The 27,361-nt window shown below is 41.4% G+C and overlaps 2 protein-coding genes across 2 annotated transcripts; one reads left to right on the forward strand and one right to left on the reverse strand.

The window, feature by feature from the left end:
• Positions 1 to 270: 270 nt before the first annotated feature.
• dok2 (docking protein 2) lies at positions 271 to 15,987 on the reverse strand. The gene is made up of 5 exons (XM_024418360.2): positions 15,833 to 15,987; positions 9,801 to 10,109; positions 8,963 to 9,074; positions 2,089 to 2,264; positions 271 to 1,678 (listed from the first exon to the last, which is right to left on the reverse strand). Exons 1-5 carry the CDS (start codon positions 15,890 to 15,892, stop codon positions 686 to 688), a joined length of 1,650 nt encoding a protein of 549 aa, XP_024274128.1. The 5' UTR covers positions 15,893 to 15,987; the 3' UTR covers positions 271 to 685.
• Positions 15,988 to 17,972: 1,985 nt separating this feature from the next.
• On the forward strand, positions 17,973 to 23,668 carry rsph14 (radial spoke head 14 homolog). The gene is made up of 6 exons (XM_024419504.2): positions 17,973 to 18,382; positions 18,968 to 19,070; positions 19,900 to 20,018; positions 20,853 to 21,078; positions 21,432 to 21,568; positions 23,115 to 23,668. Exons 1-6 carry the CDS (start codon positions 18,184 to 18,186, stop codon positions 23,351 to 23,353), a joined length of 1,023 nt encoding a protein of 340 aa, XP_024275272.1. The 5' UTR covers positions 17,973 to 18,183; the 3' UTR covers positions 23,354 to 23,668.
• The last annotated feature ends 3,693 nt before the right edge of the window (positions 23,669 to 27,361 follow it).

The following is a 27,361-nucleotide window of genomic DNA, read 5'->3' on the forward strand; positions in this document are numbered from 1 at the left end:
TGATATCAATTCAAATCCAATTTAATTACAGTTTGTAAATCAACAAAATAGGAAAAATTCCAAGGGGGTGAATACTTTCGCAAGCCACTGTACAATATACAGGATAATACAGGATTTCTCTGGGGCACATTGTACTTCTACCACATGAAAAGCATCAGGAAATACTTTTCCAGAGATTCAAATAATGCAAATGTATTCCAGAACTTTTACCCCTTACTAATTATATTTTTTAAATAGATGCTGAGCAGACAGATTCGGTATCAAAATCCATAGGACTTAAAGATCACATTTATTTTCAGATTTACAAGTTAGGTAACTTTGTTATACAAAACATCCTGCTTCAAAGATTAAAAAGTACTTACAAAGAAAACTTGGAGTCAAGCTGTGTTGGTACCTCCTGCTGGCCAAAGACTGTACAACAGCATACAGTGTAAAACATATATATATAAGTTATTGTAGGTTATTGTAGTTATTGTGTATTCAAGGCCTTCACAGCAGAAATTGGGTATATGATAAACCACGATTAAAATAAAATATGTTGGGCATTGTGGTTTTATGAAGCATCAGGGAACAGTAGTCAATAAATCTTGAGAAATCCTCTGAATTCAGGTTTACAATGGGCTCACACAGTATCCCAGATCTTTTCATGATGACATCTTTGATGTGGGGACCCTCTTTTTTCACATTAGTTAATTTTCACCCTCACGTTATCATACGGAGAGTTTTCCTCCTCTTCATGTTGGGGTGTATCCGGCGGAAAAGCTCTCTTAGGTGGCTTGGGGACAGCATAGTCGTCAACGTGAGGGTTGTATGGATACTCGTGGCCATTGGGGTCAACTATGGTGCCCATGATTTTCCATGCCTGACCTCTGACCTCCTCGGGGTCATCGTAAACAGAGGTGGGGCAGTTGGGCTCCAAAGCTATAGCTGCAGCACAGCCCTCCGGTTCATCATAGATGTGCTCTGCCTTTGTGTATCTGACTTTAGTGCCCTCAGACCTACTTAGGCCTGATCGGATGGCCAACTCATCAATGCTGTCATAGAGGGGATCTGGAGCATCGTCCCCCTGGCAGCCTGACCTCTCACAGCCTTGCGGCTCCATCCCCAGGGGGAGGTGGACACTAAGCAGCATGTCTGCCATCAGGTTCTTGGCAATGGTGTCAAAGGGGAGAGAGTAGTCTGAGTCCTTTGAGGAGTGGTTGGGTCCAGCGCTGAGGCTGAGGGAGGGCTTATCCTCCTGCTGCCTCCTCTCCAGAGGCATGTTGATCTCAGAGTAGGTCTGACTCTCGCTGTTCATCAGAGGGCAGCTGGAGATGTTCTTCACCTGGTTCTTGCAGGGAATGCCTCTGGTGTCCAGTGTCAGGCTCTTGACCCCGGTGAGGAGTTTCTCCATGGGGGGCTCCAATTTGGCCTGGGGGAGGTGTGGGGGAGATGATCCATCCCTCTGCAGGCCTTCATTGACGGTGCTGTAAACACCCAGCTCCCCTGCTGGCAGGAGCCTGGGCCCAGGGTCCATCTCCTGGCCTCCTGAGGCCTGTCGGAGGGGTATGCCTGCACTCCTCTGGAGGTTGATGGCAGACTCCAGGGCATGGAACAGCATGTTGCCCTGTTTGGTGTCAAACTCAAAGCTACCTTCGCCAGAGTCACATCTGCGACCAGCTTCAAAGGAAAATGTCACCTGTAAAGAAATTTGTGTGAGATTGGTTAAAACTTCACTCTGAAGGAAAGTTTCTTACATATAATTATCAGCTATTCACTCATAGGGAGAAACCTCGTTGTGCTTTATTTAAAGACTGTACTGTATTTGGGTCACCTTTCTTTAACACTAAAATAATTGTCCTCAACTAGGGTTGCAAAAATTGCCCAAAATTCCCAGAAGTCACAGTAAGAAGATTAGTGAAATCAGGAGGGAAAAAGCGGGATATCCAGGAATCCCCCAACAAGGATTTCTTGAAAAACTTGGAATACTGGCAAAGTTACCAGAATTTTACAACCCTATCCTCAACCATTCCAAGAGAGATTTGTTGAGATTTTAGATGTTGCTGTGATTACTGGGCTTTTGTAGTTGACAGTTAATGAGAAGGTCACCTTGTCCCGTCCGAACCTCCGGAGGTAGCGGTAGGGCCAGGTGAAAAGAACCTCTCCTGACTTGGGCTCTTTGAGGAGGAGGCTGTCGAAGTCTGTCCGTAGAACATAGGGGCCTCTCAGCTTGCAGCGCTCTGCTGCCTCCGTCCTCCTCACCACCACCCTAAACTCCTTCAATGCTGGGAAACAGACAACAGACAGACAGGATGTAACAGACAGACAGTCTGGGAAACAGACAGACACTCTCCTCTAACTCAACGCAAACAGTATCACACTGACTCAAATTGCAGTGTCCTTATTACACATGGATTTTTACACCTAGTGATAAAAGTATGTAAACCCATATACAGTTTTTATAGTATTTATCAAAAGTGATATTGCATTGTGTTTGGTTGTCAATGAAACCAAATATCAACATATGAAGGAGTTGTATCTTTTGCTTGAATAGTTCAATCTGTGCCACTGACTTAGTCTGGCTTTAATTCCAATGTGTCTACAAATTAATAATTGATATGTTCAGTGATGTAGTGGTAAAAAATTCACTGAACGCCAGTGCAGGGAAAAAAGTCACTCTTCCTATACTTTAAATGTATTTTTCTGCAAATTGTGGGTAAACTTGGCAAAAAAAACAGGGGTAAACTGTGCTTACTTGCATTTGCCCTCCACTACACTACTGGATTTGTTGGATCACGTCTCCATCTCAAACAAAAATCTAAGTTAAAGAATAGGACTAAATCAAATCAAGCTTTAAATGCACTTTAAATGAAGTTTGATTTGATTTAGTCCTATTCTTTGACGTACATTCTTGGTTGATGGAGATGTGAATCCAACATACAAATGATTAGTTTTTACAAACTGTCCTTCAAATGTTGATATTTGGTTGCGTTGACATTATATACAAAGTTTGTCTATGTTGGAATTTGGTTACCATGATGACATACAGTGCCTTCAGAAAGTATTAACACCCCTTGACCCGTTGAGATCTTGTATCACTGGCCTACACACAATACCTCATTATGTCAAAGTGGAATTACGTTTTAAGACATTTTTACAAATTAATACAAAATTCAAAGCTGAAATGTCTTGAGTCAGTAAGTATTCAACCTATTTGTTATGCCAAGCCTACATAAATTCAGGAGTAAAAATGTGTTTAGCAAGTCCCATAATACATTTGACTCACTCTGTGTGCGATAACAGTGCTTAACATGATTTTTGAAAGACTACCTCATCTCTGTACCTCACTCATACAATTATCTGTAAGTTCCCTCAATTTGAGCAGTGAATTTCAAACACAGATTCAACCACAAAGACCAGAGAGGTTTTCCAATGCCTTGCAAAGAAAGGTACCTATTGGTAGATGGGTAAAAAAAAAAGTTATGAATTATACTTTGGAGGGTGTATCAATACATCCAGGCACTACAAATATACAGGCATCCTTCCTAACTCAGTTGCCAGACAGGAAGTAAACCACTCAGGGATTTCACCATGAGGCCAATGGTGACTTTAAAACAGTTAGAGAGTTTAATGGTTGTGATAGGAGAAAACTGAGAATGGATTAACAACATTGTAGTTACTCCACAATACTAACCTAAATGACAGAGTGAAAAGAAGGATGCCTGAACAATTTTTTGATATTGTTTTTATAAACATGCATCCTGTTTGCAATAAGGCAATAAAGTCAAACTGCAAAAAAATGTGGCGAAGAAATTAGCTTTATGTCCTGAATACAAAGTGTTATGTTTGGGGCAAATCCAACACAACACATCACTGAGTACCACACTTCATATTTCCAAGCATGGTGGTGGCTGCATCATGTTATGGGTATGCTTGTCATCGGCAAGGACTAGGGATTTTTTGGGGGGGATAAAAGAAAACGGAATAGAGCTAAGCAGGAAAACCTGGTTCAGTCTACATTCCAACAGACACTGGGAGACGATTTCCCCTTTCAGCAGGACAGTAAGCTAAAACACAAGGCCAAGTATACACTGGAGTTGCTTAGCAAGATGACATGGAATGTTCCTGAGTGGCCTAGTTACAGTTTTGACTTAATTCAGCTTGAAAATCTATGGCAAGACTTGAAAATGGCTGTCTAGCAATGATCAACAACCAACTTGACAGAACTTGAAGAATGTTTTGCAAATATTGTACAATCCAGGTGTGCAAAGTTCTTAGAGACTTACCCAGAAAGACTCATCAGCTGTAATCGCTGCCAACGGTGATTCTAACATGTATTGTATTGACTCAGGGGTGTGAATACTTCTGTAAAACTACATTTCTGTATTTCGTTTTTTATACGTTTGCAATTTGAAATGTTCTAAAAACATGTTTTCACATTGTCATTATGGCGTATTGTGTGTTGATGGATGACAAACAAAATCTATTTAATCAATTTTGAATTCAGACTCTAACACAATAAATTGTGGAATAAGTCAAGGGATATGAAGTGGCCAGCGAAGAGTCCAGATCTGAATCACATATAAAAGCTATAACGAGATCTGAAAACAGCAGTTGGTGGAGGGCATCCCTCAAATTTTGAAGAATTAGAGCAGTTTGTTGTTAAGAAGTGGGGCAAATTGTCAGTATACGGTGCAGCAAGCTCATTGATGGTTACAAGAAGTGTTTGTCTGCAGTTATCTTGGTCAAAGGCTGCACAACCAAGTACTAGCCTGGGAGTGGCAATAATTTTGTCCATGCCATTTGTCTTTATTTTCTCAATCAAAAATGTAAACTTAAGTTTCCATAAATGTAATTGGTTCTTCAATGTTGAAAATCTAATAACAGGTTTTATTTAATTTTTAAAAATGTTTTTTTTCGAAGAAATAGTGAATTATTTTAGAAAAGTGCAAGTGTGACAATATATTTGGCCGCAACTGTACAGTGCAGAGTTAAACAACACCAGACTCTCTGTCAGGTCCTAGCATATTGTACTGCAGGCTAACTGATTTCCCCCAAAATTCCAGTTGTAAAGTAATCATTCCAGTGCTGGACCCCCTCCCCACTGCTACTGTGGTTCCCATTATGAACGAAACAAGCCAAGTTACAGTCGGTGCAATGAACATAAGCTATGGGGGAGAGCACTGCACTTTGTCAGTTGCTCTGTGGGAGGGAGATCAAATCCCAGTCACAGCCAGAGGCACATTACTCCTGTTTTCCATTCACTTGGATAACAGTCTTTAAGTGAGAGAAAAGTGGAATGCATTCTCATTACCAATCCTAGACCTACACAGTGCCATGTATTTAGAATCTAACTTTGGCCTGAATGCCAAGCGTCACATCTGTAGGAAACCTGGCACCATCCCTACAGTGAAGCATGGTAGTGGCAGCATCATACATCATGCTTTGTCATTATGGGGTATTGTGAGAAGAAAAAAACAATTGAATCAATTTTAGAATAAGGCTGTAACCTAACAAAATGTGGAAAAATTCAAGGGGTCTGAATATTTTCTGAAGGTGCTGTACGTACATTTTCCAAATCCCTTTAGAGACAGCTAATGTAATGAGAGTTTGAATATACTGTAGATCAGACTCACAATGTGTTAGCATGGTTTCAAAGAAAATACTTTCCACTCATGGATGAAAAGTATGAAAACCGACACTTGTGAAAACCTGTCACATCCATCACTATCCCTTCCCTTTAGGGTGCCTTCAAACCAAAATGCATGAAACACCCCAGCTAGCACAGTGAATCTGGGCCGATTCCGGCTGAGAGTAGGTGCACTCGGCTGAGAGTCAAACGTCATGTGGCCCGAGTCTGGGCCCGAGTATTACTTACTACTCATGTGGCCTGAGTATTACTTATGGCTAGGATGCGAGGATTGAGCTCGGGCCGATTCCGGTGTGAGTTATCTGGCCCAAATGTATAACTTGGGGCTCGGGACGATTAGGGCTACTCTCTGGCAGATGATTACATATGCTTTATATAATTAACATTTTATGATTTATTTTTCCATATTTTGTCATTGTTGCTGTGTCCCATCGCACTGTAGCGACTCCTGTGGCGGGCCAGGAGCATGCACACTGACACGTTCACCAAGTGTATGGTGTTTCCTTCAACACAAAATGTTTTTTTTTTGTGGATGGGTATATTTGTATGTATAAAATGAATAATAGTAATATTTAAAATTACTAAATCGGGTAATTTTGTTACATTTATTTAAATTAGCAATCGGGCCGCTTCTGGGGGGATTCTGGTAAGATGCCAGCAAATTCGTCTGAATTCCGGTAGACGGACACGGCCCGATGTACTTGGGCTGATTCTGGGCAGTCATTTATTTTGATTCCTGGCCGAGTCCGACACCCGATTCCTGGCCGATTCAATCAGTTCTGGCCCCCCAGAAGAGGGCCGCTTCTGGGCCGATTCCTCATTGCTAGCTGGGACATGTCAAACGCAGCGGTTTAGTAGGGTGGGGAGAAATAGTTAGCAAGAAACGGTGTTCTACATTTTTAATTGGTTGTGACGGACATATCTTGGCAAATTTTCTGATTGACAGCACACCACAAACCTAGGCCCTCCCCCAACGCACTGCTCCCATTGAAAACCATTGGGTTGCTGCATTTTTTTACAGATCCGTTTGTCATGTTTTGAAAGCACCCTTGACTGAGCTGGATCTTCACTGTAGCGCCTTTGAGCAGCACCTGAGAGAGAGACTCTGTAACAGAGCTGAGCAGAGCAGCATGTTTGTAAAATATGTCTTAGTAAGCCACAGATATATTGCTGCACTGAGTAGAGGATGTTTCGTTGAAAAGATGCACTGGCTTGTAACCTCTCAGGACTTCCTCAACCAACAAAAAGAGAGAAGGCCTATTGACTTCCTGTTACATCCAAGCCCTATCTGACAGAAATACCCTGTTCTTAAAATAAACTCGCTGACTTCTCTATACAGTAGCTCAGCTCCACCTCTTTGCCACTGGTGGATGAGCCTAAACCACTAAACCAGTTTCTCACCCGAATTTATTTAAAAAAAATGTTCCGTTCTACATTGCCTTCAGGTCATGTGATACTTTGCAGTCTGTCTGTAGGTCTATTTGGAGGCACATTGAACTAAGCGTGGCCCTGAAAAATGCTATGGATAAGTGTTTTGGTTTTTGGGTTAATATCTTCCCAGGTGCTTGTTTCAGAAGGTTGAGGTTGAGGAGTTGCTTCCTCTGCCTGGTGCACCACATGCATTTGCTGTTTGTTTATGAGAGGCATGGGATTGCATGACTGAAAATGGCACATGAAATAAAAAAACAGAGAATTCAGGATGGATGACTACACAGTCACTGCAGACATTTCAACTCAAGGTGCCATGACTACTACATATACTGTGTAATGCTGATAGAAAAAAATATTTTTGAAGCCCAAGCACTAATTTCACATTATACAACTATTCTTGCTTTGGCTCATACAGTATCTGGCTACGATCAGCTCAGTGGAGATATTCCTATTCATATCACACACAGAGATCCTGTTACATTTTTTTAATCCAACAGTAAATACCATAGACAATCTGAATCAGAGTGTGTGTTTTACCCTCAGAACGATACACTGGCTGCAGGCCTGTCAGCTGAAAGTTGCATGCTGAAGTTGTTAAGCTTGTGATCTCAAACGCAGGCTCTGGTTTACCTCATGTGCATCTACTAATAATTGACCGCACATAGGTTACAGCCCCTCAGAAATAGACATACTGGTATACTTAACTCAAATCACTGCCACAATGCTGTAGCTATTACGATGTTGCTGCTAAGGACACATCTTGTTCTAGTTTTTATCAATATGGAACTGCCAGTTGTAGACAAGAATATCCAAGATCCAGGATGAGAAAAACATAGCTAAAAACTAGACACAGATTAAGTCTCCATTGAATCTCCATTGAAATAGCTTTTTAGTCCAGGGCTTCTATTCACCTATGTCTGAGAAATCAGCCCTAAATGTTGTTGGTTGAAAGGATGTGATATTTAACAGATCAAATGTATATGTCAAAAGTCAGTGCCTCATTGTACTTTTAAGACATGGAGAGAACAGAAAACAGTAGAGAACAGGATGTAACTCTTCTGACTGATAAGTAAGTGGTCAATGTGCAAACATGCGGACACTGGTGGTGCAATGCTCATCAACCACAAGACAGGAAAATATGTCACAATTTTCCACTATGTATAACAGTCAAAATAAGACAGAGATGTACACAATGTGTCTGTGTGTAAGAGGCCACAGAAAATGTATTACAAAATGCAGTTTGGTTTTATATTATATATTGACATTTATATTTTATTTTATTTTATATACCGTATAGTCAAGTTTTTTGAACATTTACCTCAAATGGAAAATATAAAGAAGCACTTCCTTTATTCAAATTAATCATCTGAAGTCCTGTTACTGTAATGCTCCAATGTCTACACCCCAATATGACTTACTTATTTAAAGCCCTAGGTTCCTCAACTTGAGCTCTGTATACACTCCAGTATACACTCCAGTAACTGATCAGAGTAGTGATGAGTTTAGTCACGTCAGGCACCTTTATCATCTCATTTACAAGACATTAGATGAATGTCAAAGAACAGTGTCCCATGACCTGAAAGAGCTCAAGGCTGTATTAAATACAGTGGGCCACAGCAAGTGCTACGTATGTAGACATACAGTATCAGTGACACTTTTCTCTGCAGTTATCTGAGAATGTCCTGTGTGTGTGTGTGTGTGTGTGTGTGTGTGTGTGTGTGTGTGTGTGTGTGTGTGTGTGTGTGTGTGTGTGTGTGTGTGTGTGTGTGTGTGTGTGTGTGTGCCTGTGTGTGTGAGTGTGTGTGCGTGTGCGTGTGTGTGCTTGCATGCATGCACGGGTGTATGTGTCTTGCTATATAAAATTATTTTGTTTTCCTTCATGGGGTAAATAGCAAGACTTACCACTGTCTCTTCTGCTGTACAGAGAGTTGTCCTCCATCCCCATTTCTGCAGCATCTTCCTTTGACCGCTGCATACTGTTACGTTTCATCCCTCCTTTCTCACCCCAGTTCATCTGCATTGGTCAAATATACCATCATAAACATACTGTGAACGTCCACATTTCCAAATATTGGAAGAAGAAAACAGACTGCAGGGCCTTGGAATGTTTGTATTGTTGGTTGTGCTTGTGCGTAATAATAACAGTGTTCCCTTGTGTACTTAGCAGTGTTCACTTGTGTACTAAGCACTAGATCTGTACCTGCTGTTTCACCAGTGTTAGTTGGATGATGGATAATGCGGGCTAGCTACTGCTTTGGCACTGTTTTTTTCCTCCTGAATTGTATTTTGCTAATACAAAGCATATAAGGGAGAGACTGTTAACTAAGTTCAAAACACAAGCTGAGTGAGACATTACTCTTCAACAGTCAGCTAAAAACAGCTAAAATTAGTGGGTTTCTTTGGTAAACCCTGCTACTCTTTTTCATCACATGATGGTAGTGTCAACTCTCAGAAGTCAGTGTGTGACAGAGTATTTTTTTCTATATAGCGTGACAGTTTTGAGTTCCTGAGTTATCTGCTTGCTTTTCAAAAATATTTTGAAGTGTAATGTCATATCTGTTGTCCTAAGTGTAATGTTATATATTGCTGTATGTATGTTTACTGCATATCAGTTATGATTTAGGTCCCCAGCCCTATGTTGAACTGTACATGAACTGGACATGCAGATCATATAAAGTGCGATACCTCTACTTTTAAGCAGAATCAAACCTGACAGAACAAGGGATCTGACTGAACGTACAGGGAATGCAATTTCGCACAGTTTCTGTGTCCAGTCGTCCAGCTCGACCATCTCCACAGCAAACACAAAAAGTTTGTCTGCAGTCTCCACATGGAACTGGCCACAGTCTTTCGGGGAGCCCTCCATGTCCACTTCTGACACCCGGATACAGTCGCTTAGCTTGATCACCTTCTTGCTCTCCTGCTGCTTGCGGAGGTTTTTGTCTGATTTCTCCAGGGTGCTCGCACCATCTTTGCATTCAAAGAACTCCAAGCGTGAGATGGAGCAGGTACTCTCCCTGTACAGGATCGACCAGACCTTTTTCCATTTCTGTAGGGGAGTAGACAAAGCATGGGGTCAGACAGCAACAGAGGCACAGAAGGCCAATATTCATATTTTAAGGGATGTCTCTGCTTGTTTCATGAGGCTACTGGTAAGCCCTATTACTAGTTTCACTTCCTATAGCCTGGAATAGGTTTGACAGTATCCAACTGGTTCAGCAGGTGAAAAGAGGAAGATAAAGTGAATCCATTGTCAACACTGCTCTTCATATGGCATTGCTCAATACTGTCGAGGGGAATAACTTGGATGCTTTGCTCTGTGAAGTTCCTTTTAAAAAATGAAATATTTTGCAATTACAACAAAGAAATGCGATTGATTCAGTCTACCACAGTGGAGATGGGTTTCGCAGATTGGTTGCTACTGCTGCTATTGCAACATTAAAACAAAACCCTCTATGAGGGATTTCGAGACTGGTCTGAGACCCGCAATACTACTCCTGGAGCAAATACAAACACATCAGGAAAGTCTAGCCTGACAGGAAATTGACCTTAACTATAGGTTATTCCCCCTGGTTTAACTAAACAAAGACTTATACCACTTATACCACCATTCTTTCCCTATTAATTTTCACCATAGGGATGACTGAACGAACCAGAGTTAACTCATTTCCGAGTTCTTGGACTACAAGCTGGCAAAGTCTGGACAACACAGCAGGGTATTTAACACTCTCTCTTCAGTCATGTGTGGCAACATCATTATACTGTCTTTCTTGATGAGGGTTAGCTATATTGTACAAAAAAATCAAGTTGATTCAAAGTATTATTATTAAGTAACTGGTTCCACAGCCATATTTTTATTTACTCAACTTTACTCAAGTGTTACCTGAACTAGAAAAGTATTGTTGGCCTAAAATTCTGTCAAATTGAAACTGCAGTTGAAGTCGGACGTTTACAAATACTTAGGATGGAGTCATTAAAACTCGTTTTTCAACCACTCCACAAATTTATTGTTAACAAAATAGAGTTTTGGAAAGTTGGTTAGGACATCTACTTTGTGCATGACACAAGTAATTTTTCCAACAATTGTTTACAGACAGATTATTTCAGTTATAATTCACTTAGAAGTTCACATACACTAAATTGACTGTGCCTTTAAACAGCTTGGAAAATTCCAGAAAATGATGTCATGGCATTAGAAGCTTCTGATAGGCTAATTGACATCATTTGAGTCAATTGGAGGTGTATTTGTGGATGTATTTCAAGGCCTAACTTCAAACTCAGTGCCTCTTTGCTTGACATCATGGGAAAATCAAAAGAAATCAGCCAAGACATCAGAAAAAAATGGTAGACCTCCACAAGTCCGGTTCATCCTTGGGAGCAATTTCCAAATGCCTGAAGGTACCATGTTCATCTGTACAAACAAGAGTACACAAGTATAAACACCATGGGACCATGCAGCCGTCACACCGCTCAGGAAGGAGACGTGTTCTGTCTCCTAGAGATGAATGTACTTTGGTGCAAAAAGTGCAAATCAATCCCAGAACAACAGCAAAGGACCTTGTGAAGATGCTGTAGGAAACAGGTACAAAAGTAGCTACATCTACAGTAAAACAAGTCCTATTTCGACATAACCTGAAAGGCCGCTCAGCAAGGAAGACGCCACTGCTCCAAAACCGCCATAAAAAAAGACAGACTACGGTTTGCAACTGCACATGGGGACATCGTACGTTTTGGAGAAATGTCCTCTGGTCTGATGAAACAAAAATAGAACTGTTTGGTCATAATGACCATCGTTGTGTTTTGATGAAAAAGGGGGAGGCTTGCAAGCCGAAGAACACCATCCCAACCGTGAAGCACTGGGGTGGCAACATCATGTTGTGGGGCTGCTTTGCTGCAGGAGGGACTGGTGCACTTCACAAAATAGATGGCATCATGAGGCAGGAAAATTATGTGGATATATTGTATCTAGACATCAGTCAGGAAGTTAAAGCTTGGTCACAAATGGGTCTTCCAAATTGACAATGACCCCAAGCGTACTTACAAAGTTGTGGCAAAATGGCTTAAGGACATCAACGTCAAGGTATTGGAGTGGCCATCACAAAGCCCTGACCTCAATCATATAGAACATTTGTGGGCAGAACTGAAAAAGCGTGTGCGAGCAAGGGGGCCTACAAACCTGACTCAGTTACACCAGTGTCAGGAGGAATGGGGCCAAAATTAACCCAACTTATTGTGGGAAGCTTGTGGAAGGCTACCTGAAATGTTTGACCCAAGTTAAACAATTTAAAAGGCAATGCTACCAAATGCTAATTTGTTTGATTGATTGATTTTTTATTTAACTTCATTTAACTAGGTAGGCCAGTTGAGAACAAGTTCTCATTTACAACTGCGACCTTGCCAATATAAAGCAAAGCAGTGCGACACAAACAACAACACAGAGTTACACATGGTAAAAAAGTAACGTACAGTCAATAACACAATAGAAAAAGTCTATATACAGTGTGTGCAAATGGCGTGAGGAGGTAAGGCAATAAATAGGCCATAGTAGCAATGTAATTACAATTTAGCAAATGAACCCTGGAGTGATAGATGTGCAGATGATGATGTGCAGATGATGAAGTAGAAATACTGGTGTGCGGAAGAGCAAAAAAGTAAATAAAAATAACAATATGGGGATGAGGTAGGTAGATTGGATGGGCTATTTATAGATGGTCTGTGTACAGCAGTAGCGATCGGTAAGCTGCTCAGATAGCTGATGCTTAAAGTTAGTGAGGGAGATATAAGTTTCCAACTTCAGCGATTTTTGAAATTCGTTCCAGTCATTGGCAGCAGAGAACTGGAAGGAAAGGCGGCCAAACTCGGTGTTGTCTTTGGGGATGACCAGTGAGAAATACCAGCTGGAGCGCGTGCTAAGGGTGGGTGTTGTTATAGTGACCAGTGAGCTGAGGTAAGGCAGAGCTTTACCTAGCAATGACTTATAGATGACCTGGAGCCAGTGGGTCTGGTGACGCATATGTAGCGAGGGCCAGCCTACGAGAGGATACAGGTCGCAGTGGTGGGTTGTATATGGGGCTTAGTGACAAGACGGATGGCACTGTGATAGACTGTGCCATCTACTGAGTTTGCTGAGTAGAGTGTTGGAGGCTATTTTGTAAATGACATTGCTGAAGTCGAGGATCGGAAGGACAGTCAGTTTTACGAGGGTATGTTTGGCAGCGTGAGGGAAGGAGGATTTGTTTTGCAAAATAGGAAGCTGATTCTTTAATTTTGGATTGGAGATGTTTAATATGAGTCTGGAAAGAGAGTTTACAGTCTAGCCAGACACCTAGGTATTTGTAGTTGTCCACATATTCTAAGTCAGAACCGTCCAGAGTAGTGATGCTAGGTGGGCAGCGATCGGTTGAAAAGCATGCATTTAGTTTTACTAGTTTTTAAGAGCAGTTTGAGGCTACAATAGGAGTGTTGTAGGGCATTGAAGCTCATTTGGAGGTTTGTTAACACAGTGTCCAAAGAAGGGCCAGAAGTATACAGAATGGTGTTGTCTGCGTAGAGGTGGATCAGGGAATCACCCGCAGCAAGAGCGACATCATTGATAAATACAAAGAAAAGAGTCGGCCCGAGAATTGAACCCCGGGGCACCCCCATAGAGACTGCCAGAGGTCCGGACAACAGGCCCTCCAATTTGACACACTGAACTCTATCTGAGAAGTAGTTGGTGAACCAGACGAGGCAGTTATTTGAGAAACCAAGGCTGTTGAGTCTGCCGATAAGAATATGGTGATTGACAGAGTCGAAAGCCTTGGCCAGGTCGATGAAGATGGCTGCACAGTATAGTGTTTTATAATTGGCAGTTATGATATCGTTTAGTACCTTGAGCGTGGCTGAGGTGCACCCGTGACCAGCTCAGAAACCAGATTGCACAGCCGGAGAAGGTACGGTGGGATTCGAAATGGTCAGTGATCTGTTTGTTACCTTGGCTTTCGAAAACTTTAGAAAGGTAGGGCAGGATGGATGTAGGTCTACAATTGTTTGGGTCTAGAGTGTCACCCCCTTCGAAGAGGGGGATGACCGCGGGCAGCTTTCCAATCTTTAGGGATCTCGGACGATACGAAAAAGAGGTTGAACAGACTGGTCATAGGGGTTGCAACACTGGCGCCGGATAATTTTAGAAATAGAGGGTCTAGATTGTCTAGCCCAGCTGATTTGTACGGGTCCACGTTTTGCAGCTCTTTCAGAACACCTGCTATCTGGATTTGGGTGAAGGAGAAGCTGGGAAGGCTTGGGCAAGTAGCTGCGGGGGGTGCGGAGCTGTTGGCTGGGGTTGGGGTAGCCAGGAGGAAAGCATGGCCAGCCGTAGAGAAATGCTTGTTGAAATTCTCCATTATCGTGGATTTATCAGTGGTGACAGTGTTTCCTAGCCTCAGTGCAGTGGGCAGCTGGGAGGAGGTGCTCTTATTCTCCATGGACTTTACAGTGTCCCAAAACTTTTTGGAATTAGAGCTACAGGATGCAAATTTCTGCTTGAAAAAGCTAGCCTTTGCTTTCCTAACTGACTGCGTGTATTGGTTCCTGACTTCCCTGAAAAGTTGCATATCGCGGGGACTATTCGATGCTAGTGCTGTCCGCCACAGAATGTTTTTGTGCTGGTCGAGGGCAGTCAGATCTGGAGTGAACCAAGGGAGTGTATGTAAACTTCTGACCCACTGGGAATGTGATGAAAGAAATAAAAGCTGAAATAAATCATTCTCTCTACTATTATTCTGACATTTCACTTTCTTAAAATAAAGTGGTGATCGTAACTGACCAAAAACAGGGTATTTTTACTAGGATTAAATGTCAGGAATTGTGAAAAACTGAGTTTAAATGTATTCGGCTAAGGTGTATGTAAACTTCCGACTTCAACTGTATGTGTTTGCTCAACTTGTCTCATATGTTCATTCAACTATAAATTATTATTTTGGCATCAAAACTAAAAAAGGCTGTGCAACTGGTTACACACACACACACACACACACAGTGCTTTTAACTTTCACATTGTACATACTTTGACATACATGATTACATTGTGCATACTCAATTATATAGTAATTATTTTATTAAAAATGTCCTAACCTGGGATTTGAACTCACATGGCATTTAGATCTTCCTGCTACGCCACCATGTCTGTCAATTATCAGTTCATCTGACTATTCTCTCATCATTGTTTTGATTCATTTATTTCAGCAATTTTGGGGTTTTCTGTATAGTTGTCTAATTTTGGTGGGGCATTTTACTCTGTTTTAATGTTAAAAACACTGTGGGTTTGTATAGCTAATTCCACAGCTTTTTTTTTAGGTTAGACGCACAAATAATAATTTGTAGTTTAATGAACATTTGAGGCAATTTGAGCAAACATAAATTTAAGTTGGCTGAATTTTTGCCTACGTTTTGTCAAGTTTGGGCCAACTATTTTTTTGTTCAGGTAACACTCGGACCAAAAAGTGGAGTAAACCAAAAAAAGGCTGTGGAACAATTTACTAAATAATAATTACTTGAAACAACAATATTTTTGTTTTACAGTGTAGATGATTTCACAACCTCGATCAATTAGCAGCTGTTTCTTACATGATAACAATACCACTATTAGATTGATGGATGACTTATGCTCATGATATCGAGAAGGCAGAAGCCATTGAGTTTATGTGTGTGAGTAAGCAACACATATTAATAGTGTGTTCAGGCCACATAGAGACTCTGAGGAGAGTGCTACAAAGGAGCTGTGGCAGATCTTACCTTGCCAAACCTATGTTGCTGTAAGTAGAGCATTCCTTTCTTCCTGATGTCCTCCTCCATGGTGGACCAGCTCTGTTGCCCCTACTCCTCTCCACTTTTATCTCTATGTTCAACACAACGCCCTGCTTGTGGTATTTATCTACAAATGACGCAAACACCTCAAGTTCCCTGTCATGTTGACTTCCTGTATGCGCAGCTGCATCACAGAACACAGCAGTTCAGTACTAAAACACTGTGTGTGTGTGGTACATTTTTGTCATTTAGCAGACGCTCTTGTCTAGAGCGACTTAAAGGAGCAATTAGAGTTAACTGTCTTGCTCATGGGCACATCAACGATTTTTCACCTAGTCGGGGATTTGAAAAAGCAACCTTCGATTACTGGCCCAACTCTTTTAACCACTAGGCTACCTGCCACCCTGTGTGTGTGTGTGTGTGTGTGTGTGTGTGTGTGTGTGTGTGTGTGTGTGTGTGTGTGTGTGTGTGTGTGTGTGTGTGTGTGTGTGTGTGTGTGTGTGTGTGTGTGTGTGTGGCCTTTTGGTGTGTGAACCTCTTGTTTCTCAATCACAAGAGGCGCAATTGTTTTGAATGTTACATATTACATGTTTTGCATGTTCCATAAAAACAATATCAAGAGTACGATAAATGTACAAGTGTCACCATTCATAAGTAAAATGTAATTGGTGTAGCAGGATGGCTCAAAAAATCATATATTCTTATAGCCTTATTGGTATAGGCTACATTTAGTAAATTCTGTACAATTATTTTCATTTCACAGCCCGTCTGACTTTGTGGTCAAATTAGTGCATCCTTCCTGTGTCCATTTTCCATCATCTAAGCAACATTTGAATAAATGCAAAATAGACTTGTTGGCCATATTTGGGTCATGTTAGCAAAAAACTGTAAGGGGTTTACAAACTTTTTCACTCGGGCCCACCTTTCCAGCATTAGGGAACATCCTGCTCCTCGCCCTGCGTGCGCGCCACATCTATTTTTATGGGAAAAAGCACTGTTCCTGACACAAACTGTTCACACCCATCTTGTTGGTGCAGTTGTAAAGCTTATTTTCTGCAATTCTACACATTTTGTCATGGTGTGCATTTTTTTTTTGCAGTTTAAAGCTAATTTTCTTGCAATTCTATACATTTTGCCATGTCTAATGTGTATTCATGTGACATTTGAATAACACATTTCTGGGGAAAAGCAGCCAACAAGTGCTCAGCATATGTGGAAACTGCTTCAAGACTGTTGGAAAAGCATTCCAGGTGAACCTGGTTGAGAGAATGCCAAGAGTGTGCAAAGCTGTCATCAAGGTAAAGGGTGGCTACTTTGAAGAATCTCAAATATAACATATATTTTGATTTGTTTAACACTTTTTTGTTTACTACATGATTCCATGTGTGTTATTTCATAGTTTTGATGTCTTCACTATTATTCTACAATGTAGAAAATAGTATAAATAAAGAAAAACCCTTGAATGAGTAGGTGTGTCCAAACTTTTGACTGGTACTGTATATATTTAAGCAATAAGGCACGAAGGGGTGTGGTATATGGCCAATATACCACGGCTAAGGGCTGTTCCAAGGTGCCTTATTGCTATTATAAACTGGTTACCAACATAATTAGAGCATTATAAATAAATGTTTTGTCATACACGTGGTATATGGCCTGATATACCACAGCTGTCAGCCAATCAGCATTCAGGGCTCGAACCACCCAGTTTATAAATATATATATGTGGGCAGCCCCACATTTTTGGAACCACTGACATACATCACCTGTATTGGTCAGGGAAAACATGTTCTTTGTGATAGGCTACTGGTTGTTCTGGAAAGAGGCCCTGTTGTCAATGACAATTAAAATAAGGGCAACAAATGAAACCAATAAACACATTTTTATTGTTTTGTTTTGTTATAATAAAAAATTCGATAATAATAAGGTCAGTGAAAGAGATGTATTGTAGGTAATGGTCTAGGCCTGCCTAAGGTAATTTTCGTATAGAAACGCACAAGCTTGAGAAGGACGGGAAAGGGGAATGTGATGTAATGTATTGTACTTATGTTAATCACCTTTTTTTTGACTCAAACAACTAGTGAAATATTACTAACAACAAATATATACCCTGTTAAAAAAAAATGGGAAAAAAAGGGGGAAAGGTAAGTGTATTGTGTACAGATAGCTAGTTACTAAGCAACGATTGGTGGAGTGAGAAGCAGTGGCGCTGAGTAGCTAAATAACTGTTCTGCTCGCTGGCAAACAACTAGTGACAGGCAGCTTATTGTTACAATATAGCGATATAAGGTTAGATATAATCAACAGTTGTTTAAAAATAACAATTCTTATTTTGTTAGAGTATGGCTAGCACAAGGATTTCGGAGCAATTGCCCCCGCATTTTGACCCGACTCAAGCACCTGTTGCATTCGGCAACCGAGCCCTTCCGCGGCTCTCTCTGGAACTGCAAGATCCACAGCTGTGCATACGACAGAGAGCTCTTGCAGCCCTATGCGACCTGGTTCATGACCCAAAGAGGGCATATGAGGCTATTCACAAAGGTAAGATGCATATGCCATTATTGCATTGTATAAAATCCTTGCTTTCTTAAACAAAACATTTGTGGAATCTCATTTTTAAATTGCTGCATCTGTTTCACGAGTCACAAATCTTGCATTGTAATGGTTTTGGGAGATAATACGTTAACCTGCATAAGGCAGCTATACACACGTGTTATTAGCTAGACAACGCAGGACTGTTCACAATTGTTATGTTCCCACGGTTGCCCATTGTTAATTTAGTTGGCTGGTAATCTCACTGCATGGACGCTGGATCTCCCCGTTCTGTAACCGAGATAGCTAGCCCTACTAGCTTACACTCCGAATAAGACGGTTCTGTATTATTTACCTTGGAAGCTGACCGCCTGAACGAATATCTTTGTCGTGGACTCAGTTCGTACCCACGCACAACATCTAGAAGCTAGAAGTGTGCCTGTTAATCGCACAATAGTCAACAAAAGGGGACAACAAGGCGTATCCTTCTGAGTGCTGTAAATTATTTGGGCTATATTCTTCACAAAGCCTTCTCTTAACCAGCGGGAAGTAAATGTTTCCAAACTAGATATATCCTCTGTGAATTTGTTTCAGGCTGTTTGGAGAGGCTGAAGGTCCTGCTGCAAGACAGAGACAGCTCAGTGAGAATCAAAACTACAAAAGTCTTTTACCTACTAGCTGCCCATAATGTGGGGAGGTGAGCAATCCCATTCCCAGGAATCATTTGGTCTACCCAATGGTCAATGCTATGGTTACTGCAGACAGTAGGTGGCAGCCTAGTACAATATGGTTTTACCAACAATGTCAATGACCACAGCCAAAGAGGAAGAGGTGAAGCGAGGTCGTTTACTCCACCCAAAATATGTCCATGTTAAGCAGATCATTAATTATTAAACAAGTGAAGAGTTTTTGTATGGGGGCAATGAGAGTGTCAAATTTAGTCAAGATAAAAAATGTATTGCTTTATTGATACGTGAGGCTTATTTGATCTAATATATGTTTTGTAATTCTTAGGTTGCTACGAGTGTACTTATATAAGTGTGATGCACCTGACATCTCAGCCACTTTGAGAAAAAAACACTTTAGTTTTGAGTTGTCCCAGTTGAAATTTGAAATGTCTATGCATATTCATGAGGTTAGCATAGCATCTCACTCTCCATTGAATACAGGCAGATGACATCACCACCTCTCATCGCATATTCAAAAAGTATTTAAATAACAAGGTTTATCCATCAATCCAAAGAGATGTGCTTGACATCCTGCCGTTCCACTCTGTGGACAACGAATCCCATTGTTAGGGCGGCGACACAAGCATCTTGTCATTATATCAAGTATCTCTGCAACAGTCAACTTTTGTATGGCAAGTTATCTGGATGAGGAAACAATCCTTAGTAAAACATTTTTTGGGGTACTTATTTCACACCCATAAATAGTAGACACGACTAAACTTGTGGACTTGCAAATGAGTGGAGGGAATCTTGGGTTGGGTGGCGATTGGTGTGAGTGACACAAGTGTATGTCCCTAGAGAAGCCTTCCTCACGTGGGATGTGGTGGCTCCACTGTCTGATCTTCTAGACGAGCCAGTTGATGCCTGTCGTAAAAACATGCATCGTGCACTGAAGATGGTGGCTGAGTTTCCTGCAGGTACGTATGCCTAGGCTTTAGTCTTTGGTTTTCAGCTGCCCCAATTACAGTGACACTCCAGGCAAGCTGAAGGACTCATTACACATGACATTTGGATGTATTTTGATTTAGACACTATTCAAACACTATAGCTGTGTTCCGAATACACATACTAATATACTGTATACTACATACTTAATGAGTATATACTACATACTATATGCTATTCGTTCCTTTTAGTATACTGTAAACAAATGGTATCCTTTCAGTTGAGCATACGGGCTCTTCGCCTGTCTACCGGAAGTTGATGTTCTTGCTAGCTTGTTAGCATAATATTACTAGCTAGACATTTTACAACTTTGTGTGTGTTATTAAAGGTGCATTTGTAAATTCAATCTGGGGTGCAAGAGTGCGCTCTGGGCGTTCGTAAATTCAGAGCATTGTCAGATTGTCATTTTGTAATTTCAGAGCGTTTCGCTCACTGGACGCTCTGGCTGAGGAGTAGGGTTGATCCGAGTGTTCTGAACTCACAACTGCAGTCAAGCACCCAAGCTAACTGGCTAACTTGCAAGCTACTTCCAGACACAAATGAGAGAACCCCTCACTCTGACCATTTTACTTGCCCTAGCAGAGCTAGTTAGGCTGTTTTGATGTTATCTAGAGTGTTTGTGACTGTAACTGTGCGGCTGGCAACAATTTAATTACTATTTTTTGCCGACGTTTTGATCTTATAAGATCTTCTAAATGTAACAATTATTAACGAAACAAGTGATTCAATGAAAGAGAATCCAAATCCTTAGATGATGGACATGTTTTAGGGCCTTATGACCTTATGACCTTCTGTCTCCTGGTCAGGTGCAGTGTGTATCGTAACTTTGGGCCTGGTTCCCCGGCTGGTGATGAAGCTGCCTGTTGAGCAGGAGGAGATCCGGGCCCTTATCCTGGCCACTCTCAGCTACTGTGTGAGGGTGGATGCCCTGCCGGCCCTGGCCAGTGACGGAGTTCCCATGCTGCGAAACCAGCTCTCTCACCCCTCCGCTGACATCCGCCGGGCCGCAGCCTCCGCCATGTTGGGCATCAGGTGAGCAGAGGCACAAACATGGATATGTTCCAAATGACACCCTATTCCCTACATACTGCACTACTTTTGACCAGCGCTCTATTGGCCCAGGTCAAAGTAGTGCCTTATTAGGTAATTAGGAGCCATTTGGTACGCAGCCATGCTCTACTTACTGACAGGAAAGAATACTTTTTACAAATCTAAATATTTGGAATTTGAGGCTTTCAATATTCATGAATGATAGGTGTCATGTAGAAAAAAAAAAGAAAAAAAAAATATGTGCATGCAAAATGAAAATCAATTAATGTAAGTGGAAAAAGCTTGCTTTGAACTAAGTTATGATTCCATTTGAAGACCCCTGTTTGCCCTGTTAGTGTTCCATCAGAAGGAAAGCACAAGGTATGTGAGGAGGGAGTTCTCCCAATCCTGGTGAAGCTGCTATCAGACTGTGACCCAGGAGTGACTGCCAGTGCTGCTGGGACTATTATGAACACAGCTATTATCACTGAAGGTAAGGAGGGGAATGGATGTGAAAGAAAGGATATTTTAGATATATATTGTCTTAAGTAATAGTTTAGAGTTAGGGCGCAAGTTTGCATGTGAACAATGTTAACAACATAGAGATAAGCCTATGTTGCAGGGAACTTACATTATAGAGACATTCTGGAGGGTTCAAAACTACCTCGTTATTTTTTTAACTTCCCGTTTTGGACTCTGTGTTAATGTATCGCTCAAACATGCATAATAAACAATCTACAGTGCTCTCCCAGCGGAAAAACCCACAGAATCCTTACATTCAAACCTGCCATCATTTAGTGCATGAGATCTACGTGCTTGTTCCCTGTAATGTATTGCGCGTTTTAAAGCAAGATGGGGTGAATGGCTGCATGCCCTTATGAATTGCTGCATGCGCATACCATTAGTTATTTTCATAACAGTGAAAATACATTGCATACGTCTATCAAATCCATGCATAAGGTAGAAAACATCTGAAATTAGATTTATAAGACCTTGGTAGTAGTTTAATGTACAGTACCAGTCAAGTTTGGACACCTACTAATTTCAGGGTTTTTCTTTATTTTTACTCTTTTCTACATTGTAGAATAATAGTGAAGACATCAAAACTATGAAATAACACATATGGAATCATGTAGTAACCAAAAAAGTGTTAAACAAATACAAATATTTGTTAAAAGTAGCCACTCTTTTTGCCTTGATGACAGCTTTACGCACTCTTGGCATTCTCTCAACCAGCTTCAATGAGGAATGCTTTTCCAGCAGTCTTGAAGGAGTCCCTACATACACTACCGTTCAAAAGTTTGGGGTCACTTAGAAATGTCCTTGTTTTTGAAAGAAAAGCACATATTTTTTTGTTGTCATGCAATCGATAAACTTACACAAACGCTTGGATTGCTTTCGCTGTAAAGCATCATTTCAAAATCTGAGATAACAGGTAGATTAACAAAAGGCTAAGCTGTGTTTTGCAATATTGCACATGTGATTTCATGAATTATGAATATTTTTAGTAATATTATTTGACTGAGGCGCTATGCTATTCAGCGGTTGTTGATGACAATTAAGGGATAAGGGATGGGTAGCGTCAAGAAGTTAAAGTAGCCAACCTTTGCCTTCCACCGCAGATGGGGAAGGCCGACATGGGCGGATGTGGTGGATTGAGACACCTCCCATATCTCTAGCTTCAACTGAAGGGTTTTGATGGGGAATTTTTTTATTATGTTACTTAGATTTTAAAACTGCCACGTCCATTTGCGATATTACAACAACAAGGAAGTTACTGCAAACAACGAGCACAGTTTTTTTTCCTTGGACATCATTGCACATGTGATAGAACAGCAGAATATATACAGATTTATTTTTTCACCACGTTGCGTGATGCTCCACATCTATTCTTAGTCAACAAAACAAAACAATAACAACAACGGTGGGGCAGTCAGTGGTGCTATTTCCCCTAATGCAGAAGCGTCAATGTCTCAACAGATAGTGTCAACCTCATCATTAACTCACTCATGCTCACTTCTCCCCTCTGTCTTCCACAGGGAAGTACCAGGCCTTAAAGGCAGGTGCCATTCCCCCCTTGTTGGAGCTGGTGGGCAGTGAGGACAGAGCTGTGTGTGCTAACGCGCTGCGTGCCCTCACCACCCTGGCTGAAGCCCCATGCGCTCGGGAACAGCTACTGGAACACCTGCCACTATTAAAGACAAGACTCAATCACCCAGCTTCCATCATCTGCCGGGCAGCAGCCACTGCCATCCGCGTGATCTCCTGGACCCCCTGAGAGAAAGAGAGAGCAAGGGAAGAAGAGACAAATACCTCTCATTATCTGATTCTCCCTCGCTCCTCCCCCTATTCTCTCTCCCTCACACACATTGACACACACAGGCACACATGTGCTCTCCCAGATACACCACACACACAGTCCTTCTTCTACTACAGACACTCACACTTCCTTAATGTAAATGTCTGCTGGTGTACATTTACCAGACTAGTAGACCCACCTCTTATTCATCATGTCTGTGTCATCTATCCTATTAATGTGATTAAAACTGAGCACAGTGGCAAGTTTCAGCTCCTCTGTATAGAGGTTTCCCAACTGATGGTCCGTGGGTGATTTTATTTGGCCCCACAAGTTCTGGCTCTCAGTTCACCCTGGACTCTACAAGTTGTCAAAAGTGTTCCACAGGGATTCTGTCCCATGTTGCATCCAAAGTTTCCCACAATTGTGTCAAGTTGTTCTTTGGGTGGTGGACCATTCTTGATACACACTGGAAACTGTAGAGAAAAAACCCATCAGCGTTGCAGTTCTTGACACAAACCGGTGAGCCTGGCACCTACTACCATACCCCGTTCAAAGGCACTTAAATAGTTTTGCCTTGCCCATTCACCCTCTGAATGGCACACATACACAATCCATGTCTCAAATCCTTCTTTAACCTGTCTCCTCCTTTTCATCTACATGAATTGAAGTGGATTTAACAAGTGACACCTACAGTGCCTTGCAAATGTATTCATCCCCCTTGGCATTTTTCCTATTTTGTTGCATTACAACCTGTAATTTAAATGGATTTTTATTTGGATTTCATGTAATGGACATACACAAAATAGTCCATTAATGCAAATGAATGACTTAAAAATCATACAATATGATTTTCTGGATTTTTGTTTTAAATTCCGTCTCTCACAGTTGAACTGTACCTATGATAAAAATGACAGACCTCTACATGCTTTGTAAAGTAGGAAAACCTGCAAAAATCGGCAGTGTATCAAATACTTGTTCTCCCCACTGTATATGGATGGAATCAAACAAAAGGACCCTATACCATAAGAAGTGAAATAAAATTTTAAAAAGCAGGTATCCTGGAAGGATATTGACCTCATCCCATCAGTAGAGGATGCCAGGTTGTTCTTTAAAAATGCTTTCCTCACCATCTTAAATAAGCATGCCCCATTCCAAAAATGTAGAACTAAGAACAGATATAGCCCTTGGTTCACTCCAGACTTGACTGCCCTTGACCAGCACAAAAACATCCTGTGGCGTACTACATTAGCATCGATTAGCCCCCGCGATATGCAACTTTTCAGGGAAGTCAGGAACCAATATACACAGTCAGTTAGGAAAGCCAAGGCTAGCTTTTTCAAACAGAAATTTGCATCCTGTAGCTCTAACTCCAAAATGTTCTGGGACACTGTAAAGTCCATGGAGAATAAGAGCACCTCCTCCCTAGGAAATACTGTCACCACTGATAAATCTACGATAATCAAGAATTTCAAGAAGCATTTTTTCCAAGACTGGCCATGCTTTACACCTGGCTACCCCTACCCCGGCCGACAGCTCTGCAAACCTCGAAGCAACTTGCCCAAGGCCCCCCCCACCCAAATACAGACAGCAGATGTTCTGAAAGAGCTGCAAAATCTGGATCCCTACAAATCAGCTGGGCTAGACAATCTGGACCCTCTCTTTCTAAAATGACCTGCCAAAATTGTTGCAACACCTTTTACTAGCCTGTTCAACCTCTCTTTCGAATCGTCGGATCCCTAAAGATTGGAAAGCTGCCGCGGTCATCCCCCTCTTCAACGGGGGTGACACTAGACCCAAACTGTTACAAACCTATATCCATCCTGCCCTGCCTTTCTGAAGTCTTCAAAAACCAAGTTAACAAACAGATCACCAACCATTTTCGAATCCCACCGTACCTTCTCCACTATGCAATCTGGTTTCCAAACTGGTCATGGGTGCACCTCAGCCACACTCAAGGTCCTAAACGATATAGTACTGTGAAAATACGGTACTGTGCAGCCATCTTCATTGACCTGGCCATGACTGCCTCGCCGGGTTCACCAACTAATTCTCAGACAGAGTTCAGTGTGTTTCAATCGGAGGGCCTGTTGTTCGGACCTCTGGCAGTCTCTATAGGGGTGCTAAAGGGTTTAATTCTCAGGCCGAATCTTTTCTCTGTATATATCAATGATATCGCTCTTGCTGCTGTAATTCTCTGATCCACCTCTACGCAGACGACACCATTCTGTATACTTCTGGCCCTTCTTTGGACACTGTGTTCACAAACATCCAGATGAACTTCAATGCCATGCAACACTCCTTCCTTGGCCTCCAACTGCTTTTAAATGCTAGTAAAACTAAATGCATGCTCTTCAACCGATTGCTGCCCGTACCCGCCCGCCCGACTAGCATCACTACTCTGGACGGTTCTGACTTAGAATATGTGGATAACTACAAATACCTAGGATTCTGGTTAGACTGTAAACTCTCCTTGCAGACTTACATTAAGCATCTCCAATCCAAAATTAAATCTAGAATCGGCTTCCTATTTCGCAACAAAGCCTCCTTTACTCATGCTGCCAAACATACCCTAGTAAACTGACTATCCTACCGATCCTTTACTTCGGCAATATCATTTACAAAATCGCCTCCAATACTCTACTCAGCAAATTAGATGTAGTCTATCACAGTGCCATCCCTTTTGTCACCAACCACTGCTACTTGTATGCTCTTGTTGGCTGGTCCTCGCTACATATTGGTCGCCAAACCCACTTGCTCCAGGTCATCTATAGGTCTTTGCTAGGTAAAGCCCCACCTTATCTCAGCTCACTGGTCACCATAGCAACACCCACCCATAGCACGTGCTCCAGCATGTGTATTTCACTGGTCATCCCCAAAGCCAACACCTACTTTGGCCGCCTTTCCTTCCAGTTCTCTGCTGCCAATGACTGGAACGAATTGCAAAAATCACTGACGCTGGAGACTTATATCTCCCTCACTAACTTTAAGCATCAGCTGTCAGAGCAGCTTACCGATCACTGCTGCTGTACACAGCCCATCTGTAAATGCCCACCCAACTACCTCATCCCATATTGTTTTTTGTTTTTTCTCTTTTGTACCCCAGTATTCTCTACTTGCACATCATCATCTGCACATCTATCACTCCAGTGTTTATGCTAAATTGTAATTATTTTGCCACTATGGCCTATTTATTGCCTTAACTCCTTACTTGATTTGCTCACACTATATACAGATGTTTCTATTGTGTTATTGACTGTACGTTTGTTTATCCCATATGTAACTCTGTTGTTTTTGTTGCTCTGCTTTGCTTTGCTTTATCTTGGCCAGGTCGCAGTTGTAAATGAGAACTTGTTCTCAACTGGCCTACCTGGTTAAATATAGGTGAAATAAAATAAAAAATAAAACTGAATTGATCCATCTCTGGAGGGACCTGAAAAGAGCTGTGCAGCGACGCTCCCCATCCAACCTGACAGAGCTTGAGAGGATCTGCAGAGAACAATGGGAGAAAGTCGGCAAATACAGATGTGCCAACCTTGTAGCGTCATACCCAAGAAGACTCGAGGCTGTAATCACTGTCAAAGGTATTTCAAAAAAAGTACTCAGGAAAGGGTCTGAATACTTATGTAAATATCATTTCAGTTTTTTATATTTTTTTTAATTTGCAAGAAATTTGAATAACCTGTTTTAGCTTAGTCAAATTGGGTTATTGTACGTAAATTCATGAGGGAATAAAACACAATTTAATCAGTTTTAGGATAAAGTTTTAGGATAAAGCTGTAACTTGTAAAAAGTCAAGAGGTCTGAATACTTTTCGAATGCACTGTAAGTGAATTTGTCCCAATACTTTTGGTCCCCTAAAATAGGTGGACTATGAACAACAAGGAGGTTCTAAACGGTTCACCCGAAATAGATAAAAATACCCTCAAATTAAAGCCGACAGTCTGCACTTTAACCTCCAAGTGTATCATTTCAAATACAAAGTGCTGG

The sequence above is a fragment of the Oncorhynchus tshawytscha genome, unplaced genomic scaffold, assembly GCF_018296145.1.
Source record: "Oncorhynchus tshawytscha isolate Ot180627B unplaced genomic scaffold, Otsh_v2.0 Un_contig_766_pilon_pilon, whole genome shotgun sequence".
NCBI classification, from domain to species: Eukaryota; Metazoa; Chordata; class Actinopteri; order Salmoniformes; family Salmonidae; genus Oncorhynchus; species Oncorhynchus tshawytscha.

Coding starts and splice junctions, on each gene's coding strand:
- dok2 (XM_024418360.2), bottom strand. CDS start 15,892: ATGGAGGAGGACATCAGGAAGAAAGGAATGCTCTACTTACAGCAACAT. Junction 10,110..15,832: donor AGCAACATAGGTTTGGCAAG/GTAAGATCTGCC, acceptor ACTCCCCTACAG/AAATGGAAAAAGGTCTGGTC. Junction 2,265..8,962: donor GTACAGCAGAAGAGACAGTG/GTAAGTCTTGCT, acceptor TCTGTTTCCCAG/CATTGAAGGAGTTTAGGGTG.
- rsph14 (XM_024419504.2), top strand. CDS start 18,184: ATGGCTAGCACAAGGATTTCGGAGCAATTGCCCCCGCATTTTGACCCG. Junction 20,019..20,852: donor GGTGGCTGAGTTTCCTGCAG/GTACGTATGCCT, acceptor TCTCCTGGTCAG/GTGCAGTGTGTATCGTAACT. Junction 21,569..23,114: donor CACAGCTATTATCACTGAAG/GTAAGGAGGGGA, acceptor TGTCTTCCACAG/GGAAGTACCAGGCCTTAAAG.